This window comes from Polypterus senegalus, chromosome 1 (genome assembly GCF_016835505.1).
Source record: "Polypterus senegalus isolate Bchr_013 chromosome 1, ASM1683550v1, whole genome shotgun sequence".
Classification (NCBI taxonomy): domain Eukaryota; kingdom Metazoa; phylum Chordata; class Cladistia; order Polypteriformes; family Polypteridae; genus Polypterus; species Polypterus senegalus.
Genome location: NC_053154.1, coordinates 332,012,327 through 332,033,424, shown reverse-complemented (window position 1 = coordinate 332,033,424; position 21,098 = coordinate 332,012,327). Strand labels below are relative to the sequence as shown.

At 47.8% G+C, this 21,098-nt stretch overlaps 1 protein-coding gene across 5 annotated transcripts in view; it reads right to left on the bottom strand.

Moving 5' to 3' along the window:
- abcc8 (ATP-binding cassette, sub-family C (CFTR/MRP), member 8) overlaps positions 1-21,098 on the bottom strand; it is a 280,773-nt gene that overhangs the window by 255,390 nt on the left and 4,285 nt on the right. For all 5 annotated transcript variants that reach the window (XM_039738520.1, XM_039738527.1, XM_039738535.1 and 2 more), the window contains exons 2-5: positions 9,485-9,647; positions 8,421-8,562; positions 4,872-4,993; positions 3,650-3,816 (exon numbers count right to left, since the gene is read on the bottom strand). In XM_039738520.1, coding sequence (XP_039594454.1) covers positions 3,650-3,816; positions 4,872-4,993; positions 8,421-8,562; positions 9,485-9,647 — 594 coding nt within the window. The remainder of the gene's footprint in view (positions 1-3,649; positions 3,817-4,871; positions 4,994-8,420; positions 8,563-9,484; positions 9,648-21,098) is intronic.

The window sequence follows — 21,098 nt, the reverse complement described above, 5'->3', positions numbered from 1 at the left end:
TCCCCTTTCCTGGCGTCGACCCGTATATATCCATATCTCCACACGACTCCGTGGGCGCAGCGCCTTAATCACACACCATAGGAAGCCAATTAGGCAATCAAGAACGCCCGCACCGACACGTGAAGGTGCGACTCGCTCTCGCTACCTCATTAACTCCCCACGGTCGTGCAATCGCGCCCACGGAGAACGGCACGGCTATATGAATTTACAACCCGGGCTTTTTATCGGAAGCCGCGGACCCGCTGTACCACAGTTTGGACGCACGCAATACCGCGTGATGCATGATTAACAATCCCGATGGAGCAAACACAACAAAGGTTGTCCCAGATGCGTCCATATTGGTTTTCCGAATGCGGTCATTTACATGCAACGCCATTCCCAGCTCCAACTTTGGACTCCTGAGCTAAATGGAACTCGGCATAAGTCTTCAACACGACACGCACGCCTCCGCGGACCACCAACATGCAACTTGCCACATCACCGACCCATCAACTAGGGCCGAGTGATCAGGCTGAAGTTACAACAAGAAAACGACCTCAGCGACAGAACGCCATTACAGTGGTCTCGGAGAGGGGCGCAGAGTGTCATTCACGTCACATACCTGACAGGACAAGGAACACGTCGACAGCTCCCTGACAGCGACCTGCGTCACACAGGTCAGCTGCTGCCGTCATCGCTCACCGGAGTCTGACATTTCTACACCCTAACAAGTCCTCACCGTCTTTGCTTCTCGGACCCCATGACAGAGCCCACCTCGACTTTCACAAAGCCTTTAAATTGGTTGCCCCACACCAAAGACGAAATCTGAAATGAGAAGCCGCAGGCGCCAGAGGGGAACTGGAAAGGACACAGTGTCCAGATAAGAGGAGATCCTTAGGGGTCTGTCCTTGGACCCTCCATTACTTTTTCTGATTTGCACGAATGACGTGGATTCTGGTAGACTTTATGCGACACTAAACACTGAAGAGGCAGCAGAGAGAGTCCAGGAAGATCTGCACAAGAATGAAGAAAAGTGCAAAGTGCCACAAATCACCCATTAACAGCTGTGGGTGGTGGGCACCCCGAGGGGCTTAAAGTGGAAAAGGACAAACAAATCAAAATGGCCTTTACCTCACTACTGGCACGCAGACTTGTCTTGCTCAACAGGAAGAACTCCAGCCCACCGGTTATAGGTCAGTGCAGGGTAACCGATGTCCTCTACCGGGGGTGTCCCACTCTGGTCCTGGGGGGCTGCAGTGGCTGCAGGTTTTCATTCTGACCCTCAGTGCTCAGTTTTCACAGCTAATGAACTCCTTTTCCCTTCATTTAATAGTCCCGTATGTAAGGATTCAGTGCTCTGAATTCATTCGTTTCTTCATTAAATGGCAGCCAAACAGAAATGAGACGTGAAACGAGCCAACAGGTGACCTGCTAAACTGGGATTTCAAACTCCAACCAGTTCCTTAATCAGAAGTCATTTTTGAATGTCAAGACTTGTCGCTGCTCTTGTTCGGCCATTTTCTGTTTTTTCTAAGACCGCCGTCGAGATGTTTTGGTGACCTGAGCAGACCCACATGACCGAGACCCTCACCTTTCCTTATTTCCAGATGAGCCGCTCATGCGGCGGCTCGTTTTGTGTCTCATTATTGTTTGGCGGCTCAGTAAGGAAAAAGAAACGACTAACGGGGTCCGAGTCACGTCAATTAAAAAGAAGGCAGAACAGCAGCAAAATGGCTCACTAAGATGATGGTTGGAGTGAAAACCGGCAGCCACTGCAGCCCTCCAGGACCAGAGTTGGACCCCCCTGTCCTATAAATGCAGTTGGGGGGGAAAAAAAAATCAAATATCTGTTCAGAGCTTTAAAACCTGGCAGGTTTTACATTTTAGAATATAAATTGGGGAGAAGGATGCTCGTCCTTCCTTCCTTTACTGCTGTTAAAGGTTTGCTTTGTTGTTGGCTCTCCTCTCTTTTTCTTTTGGGTGGGAGGCTGAACTTTAATTTGATTGTATTGAATGTTTTGCTTTTAGTTATAATCAATAAAATAATAAAAGAGCTACGCATGGGCAACAGGAACATCAATTCTAAATACAAGATGGAAGACGCTGAGCTACAGGAAGAGACCTCTGCAGAGGATGTAGGGGTTTATGTTGGCACACCATCATCATCATCATCAAGGCAATGGGCACAAGTGATTAAAATAAAGCAAATTCATTCAAGTTTTTATGATGTAACCTCACATTTTAAGTCCGGGGACGTCACACACTGGCAAAGCCACATCTGGAGATGTGTGTGCAGTTCTGGTCACCACAGCAGCACTTGAAGTGTGCAGAGGACATCCACCAGGTGCATCATGGGAATGAAGGCCAGACTCTGAGAATTAAACCTGCTTATTCTCGAGCAGAGGAGACCACGTGAGGTCTTCGAAATCCCCAGAGACATCGATAAACGAGATCCTGCAACCTTGTTTGGGTGAATCGGGTGCCCGAGGACACCTAGTGGAGACTAAGGGGAAGGCCAGGAAGCCCTTCATTCCACAGAATGTTGTGGGACTCTGAGATGAACTACCGGGCCATGGAGTTGAAGCAGAAGCCTTGAGATCCTCTAAGAAGAACCAGGTGGAGATGTCGGGACAGCTGAGCAGTTAGCGAAACACACGGCCTTGAGGGACTGAATGGCAACCTCTCGTTTGTCACATCTCTACAAAGGTGACGGGCACCCTCCGCCATGTGACCTCATCACCTCCCACTGGCCACATTCACAAACGCTCCCCACGTGCACAAGTACGTCTCTTTGTCTCATCCTGGGTTGCGTTCTGCCAGACTGTGCCCACGAGTCGCACCGTTTTACCATCTACTCCATTCTCTGACAAACGAGGGAGTCCAAAACTGGCTGGAGCGCCGCTGCCCATCACTGCCGATCAGGACGTTTTATTTGACTGCGTTCTGACATTCGGCCCCCCCCAGTCATGCACTCGGTCAAGCGGGCACCCCATTTCACTGCGTACACCACGCGTGATAATAAATCTGAAAGACACGGCCTGACGTTTTGTAAAAGGCCTACACCGTCGTCCAATTGACTTCACAATGTGGATGAACAAATCGGCGGTAAGCGCTTTACGAACCAAGAAAACACAAAAACGAGTTTAAAGGCGGCCACGATGGAACAGAACCAATCGAGATTTTCTGCCGTAGCTCACGTGAGAGGAAGACACGGCTTTCAGCCAGTAACCGTAATCACCAACGTGGTCTGCATTTATCCGAGGCCCCCGTATAGTAAGCAGTGCTGATTTAAAGCCTGGATACCAAGATGTTTACCAGCTTTAGCTCGGAGAGAGTCAACTGAAGACGCTTTACGCCTTTTACTACCTCCATAGTCAAGTTCGATTACACCAGAGGGCGTCAGCGACCCCAGCACTGCTGATCCAAAGACCTCCCTAAACCGGCCAATAGGCACGAGTGGACCGCGGCGATCACAAATGGCGCACACTTCTGCTAAAGTGGACAACCAAATCCACAGACAGCGAGGAGTTGACTGTAAGTAACCAGACTTTCCATTAGCAGCTGCACAAAAACAAAAAAAACACGGATAACTTCTGAAGTCCCCTGCGTCGCCCACGTCACCTCACAGCCACACAGGCCTCGTCGTTTGTCCCCCAAAGGCCTTACTTACCCTCACTCTGATGACGTTGATCTCCACTGCCAGCAGCGTCCCGTACAGCAGCACCAGCAGCCCCGTGATGCAGAACCTCAGCTGGGTCATCCAGATGCCGTGTTCACAGAACTTCACAAACTTAATTGTTTTTGTCACAAAGGCTAAAATCCAGTAGACCAGCAAGGCTGTGGAAAAACCAAAGGGAGATCATCAACTGGGACAAATTCCATCTCCTCATCCAGCTGACACCTTCATCCAGGGCATCTTCCAACATTTCAGATGCAGTTGCTTCCATTTCTTTTGCTTTTCCAATTAGGAGCCCAGGCAGGTGAAGTGACCTGCTCATGGCCACGTGGTGTCAGAAGTGGGATTTGAATTTGCAACCTCTGGGCTTGAAGTCCAAAGCCTAAACTGCCCGTCTGTTCCTACATGGTCATCAATCAAAGAAATCCAACACCCCCGCCCCCCCCAAATAAAATCCTCATGTCACACACGTCCGACACCCCGCTGGGGTCTTGTCCTGCACTACACCTGTCAGCTCAGTGGGCGGCATGCAGACCGCGGTCACCTTCTGTGACAGTTGTATCCATCATGTCCAAATCCCCCTTTGAACCTTGTGGTCATCATGCTGTCCCCAGGATTAGTGTTCTAGTATTCTATCCTGCTTGGCCTCTTGGCCGACCCCCTGCCCAGACCCCCCAGCAACTACACTACATGTGGGCTCCACTGGACACGGCATTCAGCACTGCGGCCCCCTCACTTCAACTTATCTCTGTAGGGCCTATGGATTGGGGGCTGGCTGAACAAAAGCTCAGACTATTAGATGGGTGGCCATGGCAGCTGCTCGCTGACCCCCCCCCAACCCCCCCTGCCCTGACACACACACACACCCAGCACCAGTCTGGCTACAAGCACTGGGACAAGTCTACCCCTCCAGTGTCACAGCAGCCACTGGCCAGAATGGACCCAAGTGACTCTCAGGCAGTGCAGACGACATCCACAGGGCACCACAGCCTCTCAATCAGCTAAAGTGGGCAGCAAGAAAGGGGACAGGGTTAGGGTGGTCAGGACTCTATAAAGGAGCTCATTCTGTCTCCCCCATCAGCAACCCCACACTAAGGTAAAACTTCACACAAATCAAACCTGAAAAGGAGCAAAAACAATTGGGGGTCCCAATTTATTACACCAGCAGAAAGCAGCAGCCCAGAATGCCACCGGGACAGCTTGAAGGCCCACCTACCCAGTAAGAGCTTCGGAAAGTTGGAGGTCTCGATGTTGTGGTAGAAGATGATGGACGTGATGGCAGCCATAAATGCCAGACCAGCAGGCATGTAGAGGTGCAAGTGCCGCGTCTCCGTAGAGCTGGGGGAGACACAAGAGGCAGTCATTATATAGTGCCTTTCATCAGAGGATGGCACCAACTACTGGAGACACGAGAGCCAGTCTAGAATAATAAGTAGGCTATAAAATTTTACATATAGTGCCTTTCATCACATTCATGCACCGGCTAAGGGAGGCACATGAGGATGTCACATTATATATAGTGCCTTTCATCATCTGCAGAAGCTGAGCAGCATGGTCGAAATTACATGTAGTGCCTTTCATCACTTGTATCCATTACTGATTAGAGACACTGGAGGCAGTCACATTATATATAGTGCCTTTCAACATGTGCACTAATCATCTGCAGGAAATAAAAGTAATGGTTTTCATTCTACAGTATAGTGCCTTTTGTCATTATATATAGCGCCTTTCATTACTTGTGTCCATAAACCATCATATGATACACAAAAGGCAGTCATGTTATATACGTTTGGTGAAAGGCACTATATACACACATATATATATACACTGATACACATACTGTATATGTATATGTATATATAGTGCCTTTCACCAAATGCACATGCTACCTGCAGGAGACATATGAGGCAGTCTATTATATACATGTGTTAGTATTCGACAGCACTATCTAGTGCCTTTCAACATAGTCCTGCACCAGCTGTGGAGACACAACAGGCAGTCATGTTCTATATAGTGCCTTTCACCATTGGCATTCATCACCATCAGGGACTAAAAGAAATGCCCTGCATGAATAAAGAGGCAGTCACATTATACAGTATGTAGCGCCCATCACTGTGTGCTTCCATATTCTGCACAAGCTAAAAGAAATGGTTTAAATTCTATATAGAGCCTATGATGAATTCTGCCCATAACCTGTAGGAGGCACAAGGCAGTCATGTTCTATATAGCGCCTTTCACCAAAGCATGCACTACCTGCTGGCAACACAAGAGGCAGTCTGCCTGGTATACTACAGGGTGGTCCAGATCTAATTATGCCGATCCCGATCGTCTGGATGACTTTGATTTACGCGGGGACGAGTCCAGTTCGGCGTGAAGACGATTCTTCAATGTCGTCAGTTCGCAAACACTTCTCGATGTTCCGGGATTTATCGGGTGATTTTCTATGTAATAAGCTTAGTTATAGCGTAATGAAAATTGCATAATTTGATCTGGACCATCCTATATACTATTATATAGTGCCTTGCATCATATTCATGCACCAACTAAAGATTACATAACAGGCAGCTGTGTTATACAGTATATAGTGCCTTTCACCAAATGCATTCTGAAAAAAGATGTGGTCTGCATTAAATACTGGTCAAAAAAATAAAAATACAATCAAATGAAAGGAACCCTTTATAATCCGAGTGTAGCATCTTGTGGGCTATTGATGTGGTCAGTGAAGTAGCAGAGGGGCTCGTTCATCAGTTTCAGCTGCTTTGGTGCACTGGGGCAACAGTGAGATGACCCCCAAAACAGAAGTGAATGGCTTAACAGGTGGAGGGAGGCCACTGACGTTTTTCCCTCCTCATCTGTTTTGTCACTCGTTTTGCATTTGGCTGTGGTCAGTGTCACTACTGGGAGCATGAGGCCATACCTGGACCCTACAGGAGGTGGCACAGGTAGGATGGCACATCAATACCACGTGGCATTGCCAGAAGGTTTACTGTGTCTCCAGGGCGTGGAGGAGATTCAGGAGACTGGCAGGCAGTTCATCTAGGAGAGCTGGACAGGGCCCCTCGTAGAAGGTCCTTAACCCATCAGCAGGACCCACTGGTATCTGTTCCTTTGGGCAACAGGATGGGCACTGGCAGAGCCCACAAAATGACCTCCAGCAGGCAGGCCACTGGTGTGAATGTCTCTGAGCAAACAATCAGAAACAGACTTCATGTTCAGGCCTGACGTCCTCTAGTGGGCACCGTGGAGCTCGATTGGCATTTGCCATAGAAAACCAGAATTGGTAGGCAGGCGCCCTGTGCTTTTCACAGATGAGAGCACATGTGACAGACGTGTAAGGGTCTGGAGAAGCCGTGGACAATGTCATGCTGCCTGTCACATCATCCAGCAGTGGTGGTAAATCTGGGGAGGCATATCCATGGAGGGACACACAGACCTCTACACGCTAGACAACGGCATCTTGACTGCCATTAGGTATCGGGATGAAATCCTTGGACCCATCGTCAGACCCTAGGCTGGTTCCTCCTGGTGCATGACAATACCCAGCCTCATGTGGAGAGAGGATGAAGGAACTGATACCATTGACTGGCGATTGTTCCTTTTCATTTCCATCCTTTTGTTCCTCACACATCACCATATCAGTCCATAGCAGTAGAGATGGCCAGCAGGATTTATTCAAAATCTGTTCCTTTGATTTTTTGGAGCAGTTTATAGTGTGCCTTTCATCACACGTGTCCATAAGCCAAAGGAGATACAAGAGGCTGTCTCGCTATTTATAGTGCCTTTCATTACATGCATCCATCATCTGCAGGAGCTGAGAGACATGACCTTCATTAAAGAGCGAGCCTTTCGTCACTTGTGTCCATAATGAGACTCGAAGCAGTCACATTATAAATGTATGAAGCCATTGACCAAATGCATGAACTTTCTACAGAGCACCTGTGTCACTATAAATTGTCTAGTACTGTACACCATACCATTATATAGTGCCTTTCATAATGTTCTCCTAGCATTACATGTAGTGCCTTTCACCAGGTCATGATGGTCTGCAACATCACTCGTATCGGTCATTGGTGAGGGACACAGGAGCCAGTCACATTATATATAGTGCCTTTCAGTATTTACTTCCATCACTCCTAACAGGCCAGCACTTCTGATGTGCGGCCCACAAGTCGAGGGGCTCCTCTCCATCATGTCACTGCTTGCCACCTGTGCTGGGCACGATGTCTTGGGTTACATTCCAGGTGTGCCAAAGGTTTGGGAGAATGGAGTGTGAAGTTCAAATGTATGTCATGACGGCACAGACAGCACCGTGAGGGCGTGCGGTCCTGTAGAGCGATACTCTGAACGTTGAACTTCACCTCTTGGCAGTGGTCGACCCTCAGCAAACCAGTCCTGTGCTTTTGTCCCCATTGGGCCATTTGGAGGACAGCAGTCCCGAGTAGAAGCTGAAATGGGAAGAGCTCAAAGTGTGTCCCTAGGCAGAACATGACAGCACCTGCCCTCAGGTACAGGGGAAACTGGTCACATGATGGGATGGCACGTCAGTCCACAGTGGTCTATCCAGTGACGCGGACATGTGGTACTCCGAGAAGAGCCTGGTGACGGTGGGCTGACGTTCCAAGCAGATGCCCGCTGCGTGCCAAGGTCGTGAAGTCAGTCGTGAGTTTTTATAGCCCTCTCACGAGTTCTGGGAAGCTGGCCTTTGACGTGCAGTCAAGACAAAAATAGGCAGCCATATCAGAAAGACAAGTATGCAGCCACTTACCCGTCGGACACGATGCCCTCGGCGATCTCGCACACCAGCACAAAGAGCAGGATGAAGGTCAGGATCCACCGCAGGTTGTGCCCGGGGAAGTGCAGCCATGTGCTGTGGTGTATGTGCACCTTGGAGCTCTGGCTGCCCCATCCTACACAGGAGAGGGAGAGAGAGAGAGAGATGTCTCCATGAATATAGCGCCTTTCCTTGATTTGGTTTCTCACACACAAACACGCTACCCTTCACTTCTCAGAATCAGAACAAATCAGCAGAACTCTTTTAAAGGTTCTTCTCCTTGACGCTAAACTCTGATTAACTTTCTTCCAGTACGCCATTGATTATCAGCCTTCCGGAGAGGAAGACTTAAGGAGATCAATGACCCCCTCCTGCTGCTGGACCCCCCCATGAAAATGCATCCTCACCTGAAGTAACAAAAGCCTTGTGGGCTCATGCGAAAAGCAGGTAAAAATAATCATGCAAGTCATGCAGGAACAACAGGAAAGGCGCTATATCAAGTCTATAACAGCCCATGTTAAACCAGTAGCCTTTGCCAGACAGACTTAAAAAGCACAAACAAAGGCTTCAGACAAAGGCAGTCGATTTAATATAAGAATGGGCAGTTAGTGCTAATCACTGGGAGTACACCGGGAAAGGCGCTATATCAGGTTTATAACAGTTTATTAATTCAGTGGCCTTTGCCAGGAAGCGCCCTTAAAGCATAAATGGTTTCATAATCTAACTATGGGCTGTTAATTCAAATCATAGGGGGGGCCGTGAAAGGCGCTATATAACCTAAGCCTATATAACAGCCCATATTAAACCAGCAGGCAGCCTCTGAAAGCCTCGGGCGTGCGGCGCCTTCTTTAAACTGAGCTCAGCCTTCCTACTGGCTGGGCTGCCGGGCATCAGACGAGTGGTCTCATTTTCAAGCCCCCTTCTGCACTCTTATCAAGCGCCTTTCACGTATGTCCACGACACGTTACCCGAGTCCTGCTGAAGGACCCCCGTACTGCCAACCCCCCCGACCCCCGATCTTTCAAGCGAAGTCCCTTCATGAGAGAGTCAGTACTCACCGATGAACAGGATAGGGAAGGTGATGAAGAGGAGGAAGACGTGCGGCACCACGCTCAGCGCGTCCAGGAAGCAGCCGTTGTTCAGCACCCCCTTGTCAACGTTGTAGGCGGCCGAATTGTTGTCATTGCCGCAGAACGCCAAGGACATGGTGGAGCTGGGACTCTGTGGAGGAGCAGCAACCTTTTAGTCATTGAATTCCGCGACGTAGGTTTGGGAGCCGCGCGAGACCACCGGTGCGGCGGGGTGCGCTGCGCTTCGCTTATGGAGAAAGAGAGAGAGAGAGAGCCGCCCCGTCACTCCGCTACGGCGCTGCGGACGAGCGAGGCGCAGATAAAGCGAGGCGCTCCTCCATGTGGGGACTGCGGCGGCGCGACCCTCACAAAAGCCCCCATAACATTCCGTCCCCGAGTCGTCTACCCCTCAAGAACGCTGCAGCAAGCCTGCCTGCCTGCCTCTCGATCTGCCCTGCTAACCAACAAAGCTGTCTGGACCTCCGCTGCCCGCTCGCCTTGTTAAGCGCAATGCCCGCAGAGGACGGCGCTAAGGATGACCAGTGCAGCCAGGTGTCCGCTAACACAGACATGAAAGGAGACCGAAGCGAAATAAAACCTATAAAAAGACGAGGGTGAAGGGGGCGGGGCCGCCGGGCTTTTTGAAGTTTTATTGGGACCCCCGGCGGGGTACGCCGCTTGAGTTTAATTCTGCAGCACCTGCTGGCCCCGCCTACTGATCTTCATTCCAGCTGCTCCTCCATAAGCGGCTTTAATGAGCTTCGCATCTAAACAAAGTGCTTCAGCTCACAGGAACCTTCTTACGGAAGCAGCATGAATGAATTTTATATTTAGTTCGGCCCCGCAGTGATGTGCCTCAGAGAACTTCCACTGGTACCTCAGTCTAGTGTAATCCAGGGCTGGAGGGTCCCCATTGAACACAGAGGCGGATTGGGGTCTGGGGTCCCCCTTAAAGATCTGTGCGTGGCTGGGTGGACAGGTTCTCCATTGATGACATATATACATTATAATTATTTCATAGGTCCCCACTGCAACACACCCTCTGCATCCCACCTATTTGTGCCTCTGTTTGCAGCCACAACTCCCTTGTTAATTCTACACAAAGGCATCTGACAGGTGAAGTCATCTACGGCAGGGCCGGTGCGTTAAATGAGGGAAGGCACCCCCTTCAACATACATCACTACTAGGCAGGAGTCAACACATGTAATCCACATACAATGCGTATTGCAATGTGGGCTTACCATACTGCCATACTGCCACAGCACATCCTAAATAATGAATAAACTATTTTATTTTGGGGAAAAAATATGAAAAAATGAAAATGGTTAGCTTAAAATCAACAAAACAGGCCTTATAAACTGTGATGGACTGGCGCCCCCTTCAGGTGTTATTTCTACCTTACACTCCATGATTACAAGCTCCATCTGTCCTGCCACCTTACCATGGATGAGCAGGTTATGAAAATGGATGGACAGACAGATGTTTAAATTCTGTATCGACCCAAATGTATTTTTATTGAGTTTAATGATGCAAAAAATTGATTGCAAAACGAAGCTCCTGCCCTTCCGGTGTGCTTCTCTATATACGTTTCCAGTTTCAAATTCTGTACGGCAGGCTGAAGCCAATTTCATGTCATGTGACTTCTAGTCTTTGGGTGTGTCAGGCTTGCCGACTGCATTTTTTGATCTCGTTGCTGGACCATCTCAGTTTACATGACTGAGAATCGCTGGGCATGTGAAACTTAGCCACCGCTCTTCTGTGACAGCCAATAACGGGCTGCCTGATGGAGCTGGTGCTGTACGAAGGGTTAACAGGTATGGCGATTTCAGACGCAATCTCGGCCCATTTTTATTTTTGTTGTTTCCTATTCTGTTGTGGTACATAAAATACAACACATCAGACAGATGAGCTTCTCTTCTGTTTGTGAGGTTCATAACACGTGTGGCTCCTTATTCCTCGTCTCAGCCTTCTATGCATTATACCGAATGAGCACTGATTGGTTCATTTGATTGTCAGCTCTCCTGTACTTATGCGCCACTGTCTGCCTCCGACTGGCTAAGATATGTAAATGAAGGCCACGACTAAAAATCGCTAAAGAAATCGTCAAATATGACATTGGCATAACCTGCATATCTTTGGAACAAAACCAAAGGGGACCCCCAGGCTCCTTACAACGAGCCAGTAGGGCTGTGAGCGTAACTTTTTGATTATTAACATATATATATATATATATATATATATATATATATATATATATATATATATATATATATATTACCAGTGGACGATAAAAATACCCTTTATTTGAGAGGTCTTTTTTAGTAACTTTATGCATCCCCGGCCACCCCATAAACCCCACCCATGCCCGCTAGTACCCGTCCTCTCCATTTTGACAAGTGAAAGTGACAGTCTACACTTCATTGGGTATTGTATGTTTGGTGAGTGCGGTGGGCTGGCGCCCTGCCCGGGGTTTGTTTCCTGCCTTGCGCCCTGTGTTGGCTGGGATTGGCTCCAGCACACCCCCGTGACCCTGTAGTTAGGCTATAGCGGGTTGGATAATGGATGGTTGGATGGATGTTTGGTGAGTGTTGCTAAAACAAATAAATAGATTAAATTAATTAGATTTAAATAAATACATAAAGAGATAAGAAACAACAAAACATATCAGGACTCTTTATTCCCGCATATCATTATGCTTTTATGTATTATGTTTCTGATTTCTAAATGCATTAATTTATTTGCTTATTTGTTTATTTATTGAATTATGTCCGCAATATTCTTCCATTGACGCGTCGCTGTTTGTACATTTGTTTTTATCCTCCGTTTTGTTCCCGTTAAAAAGAGCGTCGAAGCACCTCCACTATTCAACCGCGCGCGCGCAACGTGCCTGATTTGCGCAGCGCCGAAACAGAGAGAAAGAGAGAGAGAGAGACGGGTCCTAGGGGCTCGCTCCCTATGCAAATGACGACCGCGAACTTGACAGATGGGCGGCACTTAAACCAATGGGGTGGACGGATGAAAGAAGAGAGGCGGGACAGTAACATTAGAGTAAGGTGAGCAGGAGGTTGATGCAGGAGTGGAGAGCGGGTGTCAGGGACTGAGGGACAGAAGCAGAAGAGTTGCAGGGCGACTGCAGGGTTCGAGAAGACAGACCGCCATATGACAAAAGGTCCTTTAAAAGGGACTTAAGAGCGGCTCAGTGAAGCTGTGGTGGAGGAGACCGTGCATAAGCGACTGCGTTATTTAATTCCTGCACCATCCTTACAGGACTCCCGTTTTGAACCTTCCGCCTTGATAAAGCGGTCTTTTCTTTGTTAATTGCCTTCTCGGAGTCGCGTGTCTTCCTTTCCTTTACTACGGGCTAACAAAGGGTTAAAACAGAACTGCAATGTCCGCGATTGTCTTCTCATTAAACATTTCAGTTAGTTACAGAGATCATTAGAAATGTACATTTCAGATGTGCTAAGTGTGCAAAAACGAAAGATTTGATGTCGTTTGTGCAGACTTTCATGAATGCTGATTTAGATGCTGGCACGTGGCGGGTGAGATGCCAGTCAGCTCACATGCGTGCCGTGGGTTAGCTAAATACAAAAAGGGAGGTCTATCGTTACAGGGAGAGAAACAGCGAGTGACACACCATACATACACACACACGACACCAATGGGGGAGCAGCTTCTGACTTAGTAGACGCGCCATTGTTGGATCTTAAAAATAATCATCCTTTTATATATTAAAATTGTTTAAAATTATTTCCACGGTACGGCCAGTTCTCTGACAGATGAAGTGACTCAGTCGGCTCCCTGGCGAGTTCATTATAGCGCCTTCCTCTGGGGATTTCAATTCTTGCTGCTGTTATAAAATTTTACAAAGAGAGACCCGCCGGGTCACGTGACTCGCAGAGCGCCACGCACAGCGTCAGTGGCTTACTGGCGGTTTACTTCTCGGAAATACTTTATTAAAAAGATCCCAGTTTGAAACAGTGGCAGAACAGTCCGAGTCCCCGATACGCTCAGTTCATTTCTACCGCCGATTGCTTTTTCCACGCGCGCAGTAAAGGCGAAGCTCACCACGTGGTTGCTCGTGTCCGGCGTAATATAATCAAGAGATGACTCAGCCGTGCGCGCCTTGTGTAGAATGGAAACGAGGAGGGGCGCGCGCTCGCTCTGCGCGTTCACATGTCTTTTGCCGGCTCGCTAAGTCCGATCAGAGTCCGCTTTATGGAGGAACCCGTCCGGCCATCCACCTGTCTTTCTAACCCGCTTATTCACTGCAGGGTCACGGGGAAGCTGGAGCCCATCCTAGCGGCAGCAATGGAAGTGCACGGCGGATAACAACAACCACGCATCGCTTCATCAGTAGACGGAGATGAACTTGCAAGATATGGTCAAGAACCCGAGCTCGAAGTGGGCCGGTACTCCGTACACGGAATTCAAAAAATGATGCAGTAGATTTATTAAAAATACAATAAAGCAAATTTTAACAGAGTTTATAGGTGCATAGAACTTTATTTGTCACCAGGCAAACGTTTTGTTGTTTACAGAAGCTTTATAAGTAAATTAATATATAAATAGATATATACTCACACACTACTTATTTCAAGTATTCTGGGAAAAAATGCGTTTGTAATACAGTACATACATTTTAAAGTTAAATCAAAGTATGAACTTAAAGTTCTTAAAGCAAAAGCTAACTAATTAAGCGTCAGTTGAACAAGCTTGATATGTTTAGAATGTTTATTAAACTCAAATTAATTAAGTAATGCCAACTTAAAATTTAAGCTACCGTATTTACTGTAGTACACAAGTAGGCAAAATGCAATTAAATTTGAATATGGACTTTTAACTTAGTTATCAATTTTGTGCAAATTACAAAATGATTAGCTTGTTTTAATTGAAATACTACTGTATAAGAGAAACACTTTTTTGTTATCTATAAAATACATTTTATTTGTACAGTACAAACACCTTTTCTCCTGTCATTCACATCGTTGCTCACAAAAGAATTTCAATGGATGTCATAGCCTGTCCCACTTCATTATACGATAGCACACACTATTCATGTTTAAAACACTGAAGCAGCGCGTGGCACAGTGGTGGTCTTGCTGCTGCTGCCTTGCATTACAGATATATATATATATAAATATATATGTGTGTGTGTATATATATATATACTGTATGTATGTATGCATGTGTATATATATATTAGAACTCAGAAACGTCTAACAGCTGTACAGACATGTGGGTCTCCTTTTGAAGACGCTGCAATATGCGATCAACAAAGGGGTGTTGCTTTATATAAAATATCATACTTAATGCAAATATAGGATTGCCACTTGGATACAGTTTAAATTAAAATTCGATATATAAAGTAAACAGCCCTGTAAGCTCAGTTTTTTGAGTAAGTGTGCCAACATGAGTCATAATTGTAATAAAGAATACCAGCTGGGCTAGCCATCTAAGGTGGGTCGAAATTGAAATAATCAACAATGACCTCTGCATTAGCGTTTGTGGTGTGCCATGCAATGCATATGTCTGCAAATACAATACAATACAATACAATACAGTTTATTTGTTGTATAGCCCAAAATCACACAGGAAGTGCCGCAATGGGCTTTAACAGGCCCTGCCTCTTGACAGCCCCCCAGCCTTGACTCTCTAAGAAGACAAAGAAAAACTCCCAAGAAACCTCGGGAAAGGCAGTTCAAAGAGAGACCCCTTTCCAGGTAAGTTGGGCGTACAGTGGGTGTCAAAAGTAGGGGATGCCACTGGGTACAGGATTTGTATAAGCAGTGCTAATGTTTGTGAAGCGCCATCTGTTGGAATGACAAATGCAATGCACCTGTTTCTGTTATGTGACATATGGTATGGGATTTGTTTCTGATGCACCATTTGTTGGAATGACAAATGTAATGCAGATGTCCCTGTAATATGCTATTTGGTATGGGATTAATAAAAGCTATTCTAATGTTTCTGATGCACCGTCTGTTGGAACGACATATGCAATGCATCTTATTACTACAAATGTTTGTGATGTGCCATCTGTTGGAATGATAGAGACATAGCAACTGTACAGACACACGGATGCTTATCCTTTTATTAAGGAGGATAAAAACGTTTGTATTTTCAAGTCCAAAATGGCATCGATACCTTTTTTGGTTAACACATAGAAAAAATAATCAATCGGCTTCCAATTATAGATGGTAGCTTTGTGTTGAGCTAAATTCCATCTGGCACTCCTTCCCCTGCTATTCGCACTTGTATGTGTGGCTTCAGCAACGTGCTATCAGTGTATGCTCCCAACCCCTCTGTCTCTCCCTCTCTGTTATCATCGTAAAATCTCTGTGGCAGACCCGTCTTGTATGACGGTATATACCCATTCTGTCATTCTCATACATCTCCAAGGGGACCCCCCAACTGCCCCGTCTTTGATGACATTTGTCTAATGCTCTCACTCTCAATGACATTTCTTTCAGTGTGTCATCTATGTCTGATATTGTGCTTTTTTTTTGGGGGTTACATTTTTTATTTTTGAGCTGTCGTAGCGTTATACATTTTTTAAGGACCTGGCAACCCTGGAACTGGGCATCAGACATTAACTGGTGAAAGAGGAGGAAGGCACATCCGAATCCCAAGCCACGAGATCCCACAAGAGAATGAGGCTAAGCAGAGCCACTTTTTGTTTTTAATTTGAATATTTCTGTCTAAATTAAATGGGGTGACCTGTGTCTTTTAGCCTGTGTCACGCATGTGCGTCAGAGGTCACCTTCACAGGCTCAGTTGAGGAATGCAGAAACCTGCCGAAATGAGAAGGGGAGCTGCTGCTAACTTTGTCTTCTCTTCCTTCTGTCACGGTGCCAGTGAGGGCACCAAGCCCCTCCCCTTACTGCCTGACCGCCATAAAATCCTGGCTTCCCAGAAGGACGTGTCACATTTGGCCCAAGTGAGCTGCGAGATGGAGCTCCGAGAAGCCACACCAGAGCTGTTGATTTCAGAGCCCCAGTCCAGGGAGAAGTGCAAAGACGCAACTTGTTTATTCAGTCACTCATTGTCCAACCTGCTATGTCCTAACACAGGGCCACGGGGGTCTGCTGGAGCCAATCACAGCCAACACAGGGCATGGTGCAGGGCACACACACAAACAGCACACACTAGGGACAATTTAGAATTGCCAATGCACCTAACTGGCATGTCTTTTGGAAAACCCCATGCAGACACGGGGAGAACATGCAAACTCCATGTTGGGAGAGGCAGCAGCGCTACCCACTGCGCCACCATGCCACCGTGCCACCAAGTAGATATTGTATTGTATTATATTATATTATATTATATTATATTATATTATATTATATTATATTATATTATATTATATTAGTCAGTCAGTCAGTCATTATCCAGCCTGCTACATTCTAACTACAGGGTCACAGGGTGTGCTGGAGCCAATCCCAGCCAACACAGGGTGCAAGGCAGGAACAAATCCTGGGCAGGGCACCAGCCCACCGCAGGGCACACACTAGGGACAATTTAGAATTGCCAATGCACCTAACTGGCATGTCTTTGGACTGTGGAAGGACACCCACGCAGACATGGGAAGGTCATGCAAACTCCACACAGGGAAGACCCAGGAAGCGAACTCAGGTCTCCTAACTGTGAAGCAGCAGCGCTACCCACTGCGCCACCGTGCCATGGTTTGTTCAGTTTTTCATTATTTTGCAGTCTTCTTGGGATGAATATAAGTGACGGCACAGTTGCCGCCTCAGACTTCTGCGTGGTTCAAGACTGTCACTAATCCACCCGACCACACCTGCCTACGATGTGACAACGTGTACGGGTTCAGTTTTGTTTGCTGAAATGGTGAAAAGGCTTTGGCGTGAACGAGCCTGCTGAGGAGTCGGGTCACAACTTAGACAGCTGTGCTGGGCTAAGGGACGGCTGACATTTCACACACACACTCACACACACGTATTCTTTGACATTTTGTATTCCTCCGAGTTCAGAGTTTGGCCCTGTTGAACATTCCAATACGTCTTAATTCAATCGGAGGAGGTCACTTCAACAGGTCGGAGAAGTCGATTCTCAGAAGTAGAGCTCGCTCAGCCGAAGGCTCCTTTTATTTTTTCTGTGTTATGTCAAACACGTCTGCTGTTTGGACTTACTGGGACTTTTTCCTGAAGTTGGCTGTTGCCCCCCAGTATGCCGTGCTCTGTCACTTGTCACTTTTTCTTTCAGTACTCTGCACCAGCACTCCTCACAGCTACCCGGCACCATAAAACCACATGTGTGAATTATAGGGTGCCCCACGGCCCCCCTTGGCCTCCTAGCTTATAGACATATGAGTGGGGCCGTTCCATAGCTGAAGAGGCCGAAACATCAGGGCGTCCACATCTTCATTTATTCCCACTTCAAGCACTGGGATGGACTGGATCGTGTTTGGTGGGTGCACATTTTCCTCAAACCCACTGCTACCAGGGCAAGACATTGGAAGACAAAGCCTCTTAGACCCCTGGTCCTCTGAGGGTCCTGGTTCTGGGATGACCCTTTACTGGGTTGTGTGGTTCCGTCACTCGACAAAGAGCCAGTTCATCCTGTGAAGGGCTTTCTGTGTGTGAAATCGGCTCTTTGAACTTTTAAAAGGTTCCTCATTTGTGGGCAAAACAGAAGTCTTTGATGAGTGTAGTCGGCAGGATAGAAGAGCTCAAGAAAACCTGAGCTTTGGCCATGTGCTTCGATATAGCGAGGGTCCTGCTGAAACCAGAACCGCAGTGGGAGTTCACGGCTATACATGGAGCCTATCACTGGTCTAATAAAATCAAAGGTTCTTACTGGAACCTCCGTAGGGTTTGTTCTCTTTGGGTTCCCCTTCATGATGGCACTGAAGAACCACTTTAAAACTGTCGGGCTACTGAGCAGAGGGCAGGACTCAGACTGGATGGGGACCAGGACAGCTCCCCCCAGAACCCAGGAGGAGGACATGCAGACTCCATACAGGCAGGGCCAGCTTGAGGGCACATGGTGCCCCTAAGTAGCGTTGGGTTGCCAGGTCCTTAAAAAATGTGCAGCCCAAAGACAACTAAAAAATGGAGAATTTGCCAGGAAAGAATACGTGAGGAAGACAAAATGACACACTGGAAAGCAAGCGGGTGGGGGTTTGGGTGGGTGTGTGTGTGTGTGTGTAGGGTGGGGCTGGTCTGGGTTGGCATTCAGAGCGAGAGGATTAGGTACATGCATGCCATCAAAGCCAGCGGGTTATTCCCTGTCTGATATATTTGAGAATCACATAATTTTGGTCCCCCCCTTTTAATGACAAATCATGTATGCAAATGAACGAGTGCTGATTGGATGAAAAACCTGGTAATAACGCGGAGCACTATATATATATCACATTGTTTTTTTTATAAAAACGTAGCCCAAAAGATCACAACCCCCCAATGCCCACATTTTACCCATGGGCGCCAGTCAAAAATAACCCAACTGGGCAGGAAAATGGCAAACCTGGCAACACTGGTGCCAGCGCCCACAATTCATATATCACATTGAAGGTGGGAGGGGATATCCCCCATTGGACATCAGAGTGCGGTGAGGGTGGTGAGGAAGGCCCATACAGGGTCTTTGGTGCCCCCCAAACTGATTGCACCCCTCGGCCAGTGCCTACTCAGCTAACGGCCCCACATACAGGCACTGATTTGGTAAGAAATTTGAACTCGGGTCCATGAAGCTGCTGGGGGTTACTAAGGAAGCCTTCAGCTGTGGCTTTAAAAAACCAGGCAGTGCCACTCCTGCCATTGTCATCATTGGCATTATTGTTGTTGCAGGGGTGGGTGATGTTAATTGCCCCCTAACCACTTCCTTTTAAAGCCTGAGGACCACTCTGCTGAGACTTTCCTACCCGCTCGTCCTGTCACTCCTGGTGTCTCCTGCATTGTGGCCCTCCGATGCCTCAGCTTGTGTCACAGATGCCAGCGTGTGTCCCCTGCGTAGCCACTGAATCACTCATAAGGGGTCAGTATGTCCTTTGGTAAATAAACGGTTTATGCAAAGCCACCCTGGCAGCGTCACGTGAAGAGGGACCCCATTAGAAGATGATGTTGGCGGTGATTCCCCTGCGTTCCCTTGAAGCCGCGTGATGTGCGTGTCTGCGTTTGGGGTGCTGGGATTTGAATTATTATTAACAGAGGGGCTCGACTGAGGAGACATTCGGACATCGTCACCACTTGTTTCCCAAGTCTCCTGTTTCTCTTGAAATTCACGGACACTTTTTAACCAGAGGGTCCTTGCTAGGAGACTCTGCAGCCCACAAGATGGGGGGCAACAGGGGGCACTCTCTGTGTCGCTGCCTCTCAGCTTCGTTCATCCAAAGCTTTTGATTTCTGACTCTCTCTTAATCCAGGGCAGGTTCACAGGGTGGCACTGGTCTGTAGGAAGAGCCCACCATGGAGCGGCCGCCAGTCCAGCACAGCAGGCCGAGATTCCTCCTAACCCTAACGTAAGGCCGCCAGGAGCCGCCATTTATTCCCCCAAAGCATCTCACATCATTAATTTAGGATGCAAACCGTGGAGGTCCAGCAGAACTGAAGTCCAAGGGAGTGGAGCTTCAGGTTGGAGACGCTCAGCATGGCACGTCTCATGTCATTTAGTGTCACACTGAAGTGACTGAGTCCATGAATTTCATGGATCCTTTTTATCTCGATGGGGACCCCTGCTTCACGGCACCTTGAATGGTGTGGCCATTGGAGTTAACGCAGAGGTCTGTCATCACCGTCCATTATTCTGGGATGGTGACGTTTATCTGTGGCGTTCATCGTCTCCACGGACCACTGCTGCTGGCGGTGAGCTGGTCTGCTGGTCACTGCTGGCAGGGGGTCTCGTTCTTCACAGGTCACAATGGACCCTGTCTGGCCAATGAACTCGGATGAGCGCTTTTGAAGGATCGCTCGGCCATCGCGGCTCCACATCACAGGACTCGATGAAATCGATCATTTCAATTATTTTGACTCGTTGCGTTTCGGCCCCCCGAGGGTTTTGCTAATGTGTTCATTTAGACGCTGCATTGCACAGCAAGAACGGCCACACAGTCAACCGACGTGCGCCAAGCTGCATGACAGTCAGATGACCGGGGTGAAGAAATCGACTCATCCAACCACAATGGGGCCTCTGGAAATACTCAATGTGAGCAAACGTGGGAGCCCACAAGTCGCTGGTCCCGACAAAGTGGACGGGTGACGACGGGGGACGTCACCACTTCTTCTCCATCTCTCCCGTTTATCATTCACAGAATTCATGGACCCTTTTTTGCTTGACGGTCTTTTTTAATAAACTCTGCAGCCCAGAAGTCACGAATCTTAACAATGCGGACGGGTGACGACAGGGGGCGCTCTGTGTATCGTAGTCTGTCGGCTCCATTCACCCAAATTATTTCTGACTTTCATAATGTGCCTCAGGGTCACAGGGTCAGCAACTGGCATCACTGCAGCCCGCGATACTCGTGACGTGACCCCAAACCTGTGGCCATCGAAGCCCATATGGAGTCCTAGGCAAGGTCCCCTTTGGTGACCCTCCTTCTATTATGAGTGTGAATTTGATTATACGGGGGTCTTGGCCCACTAC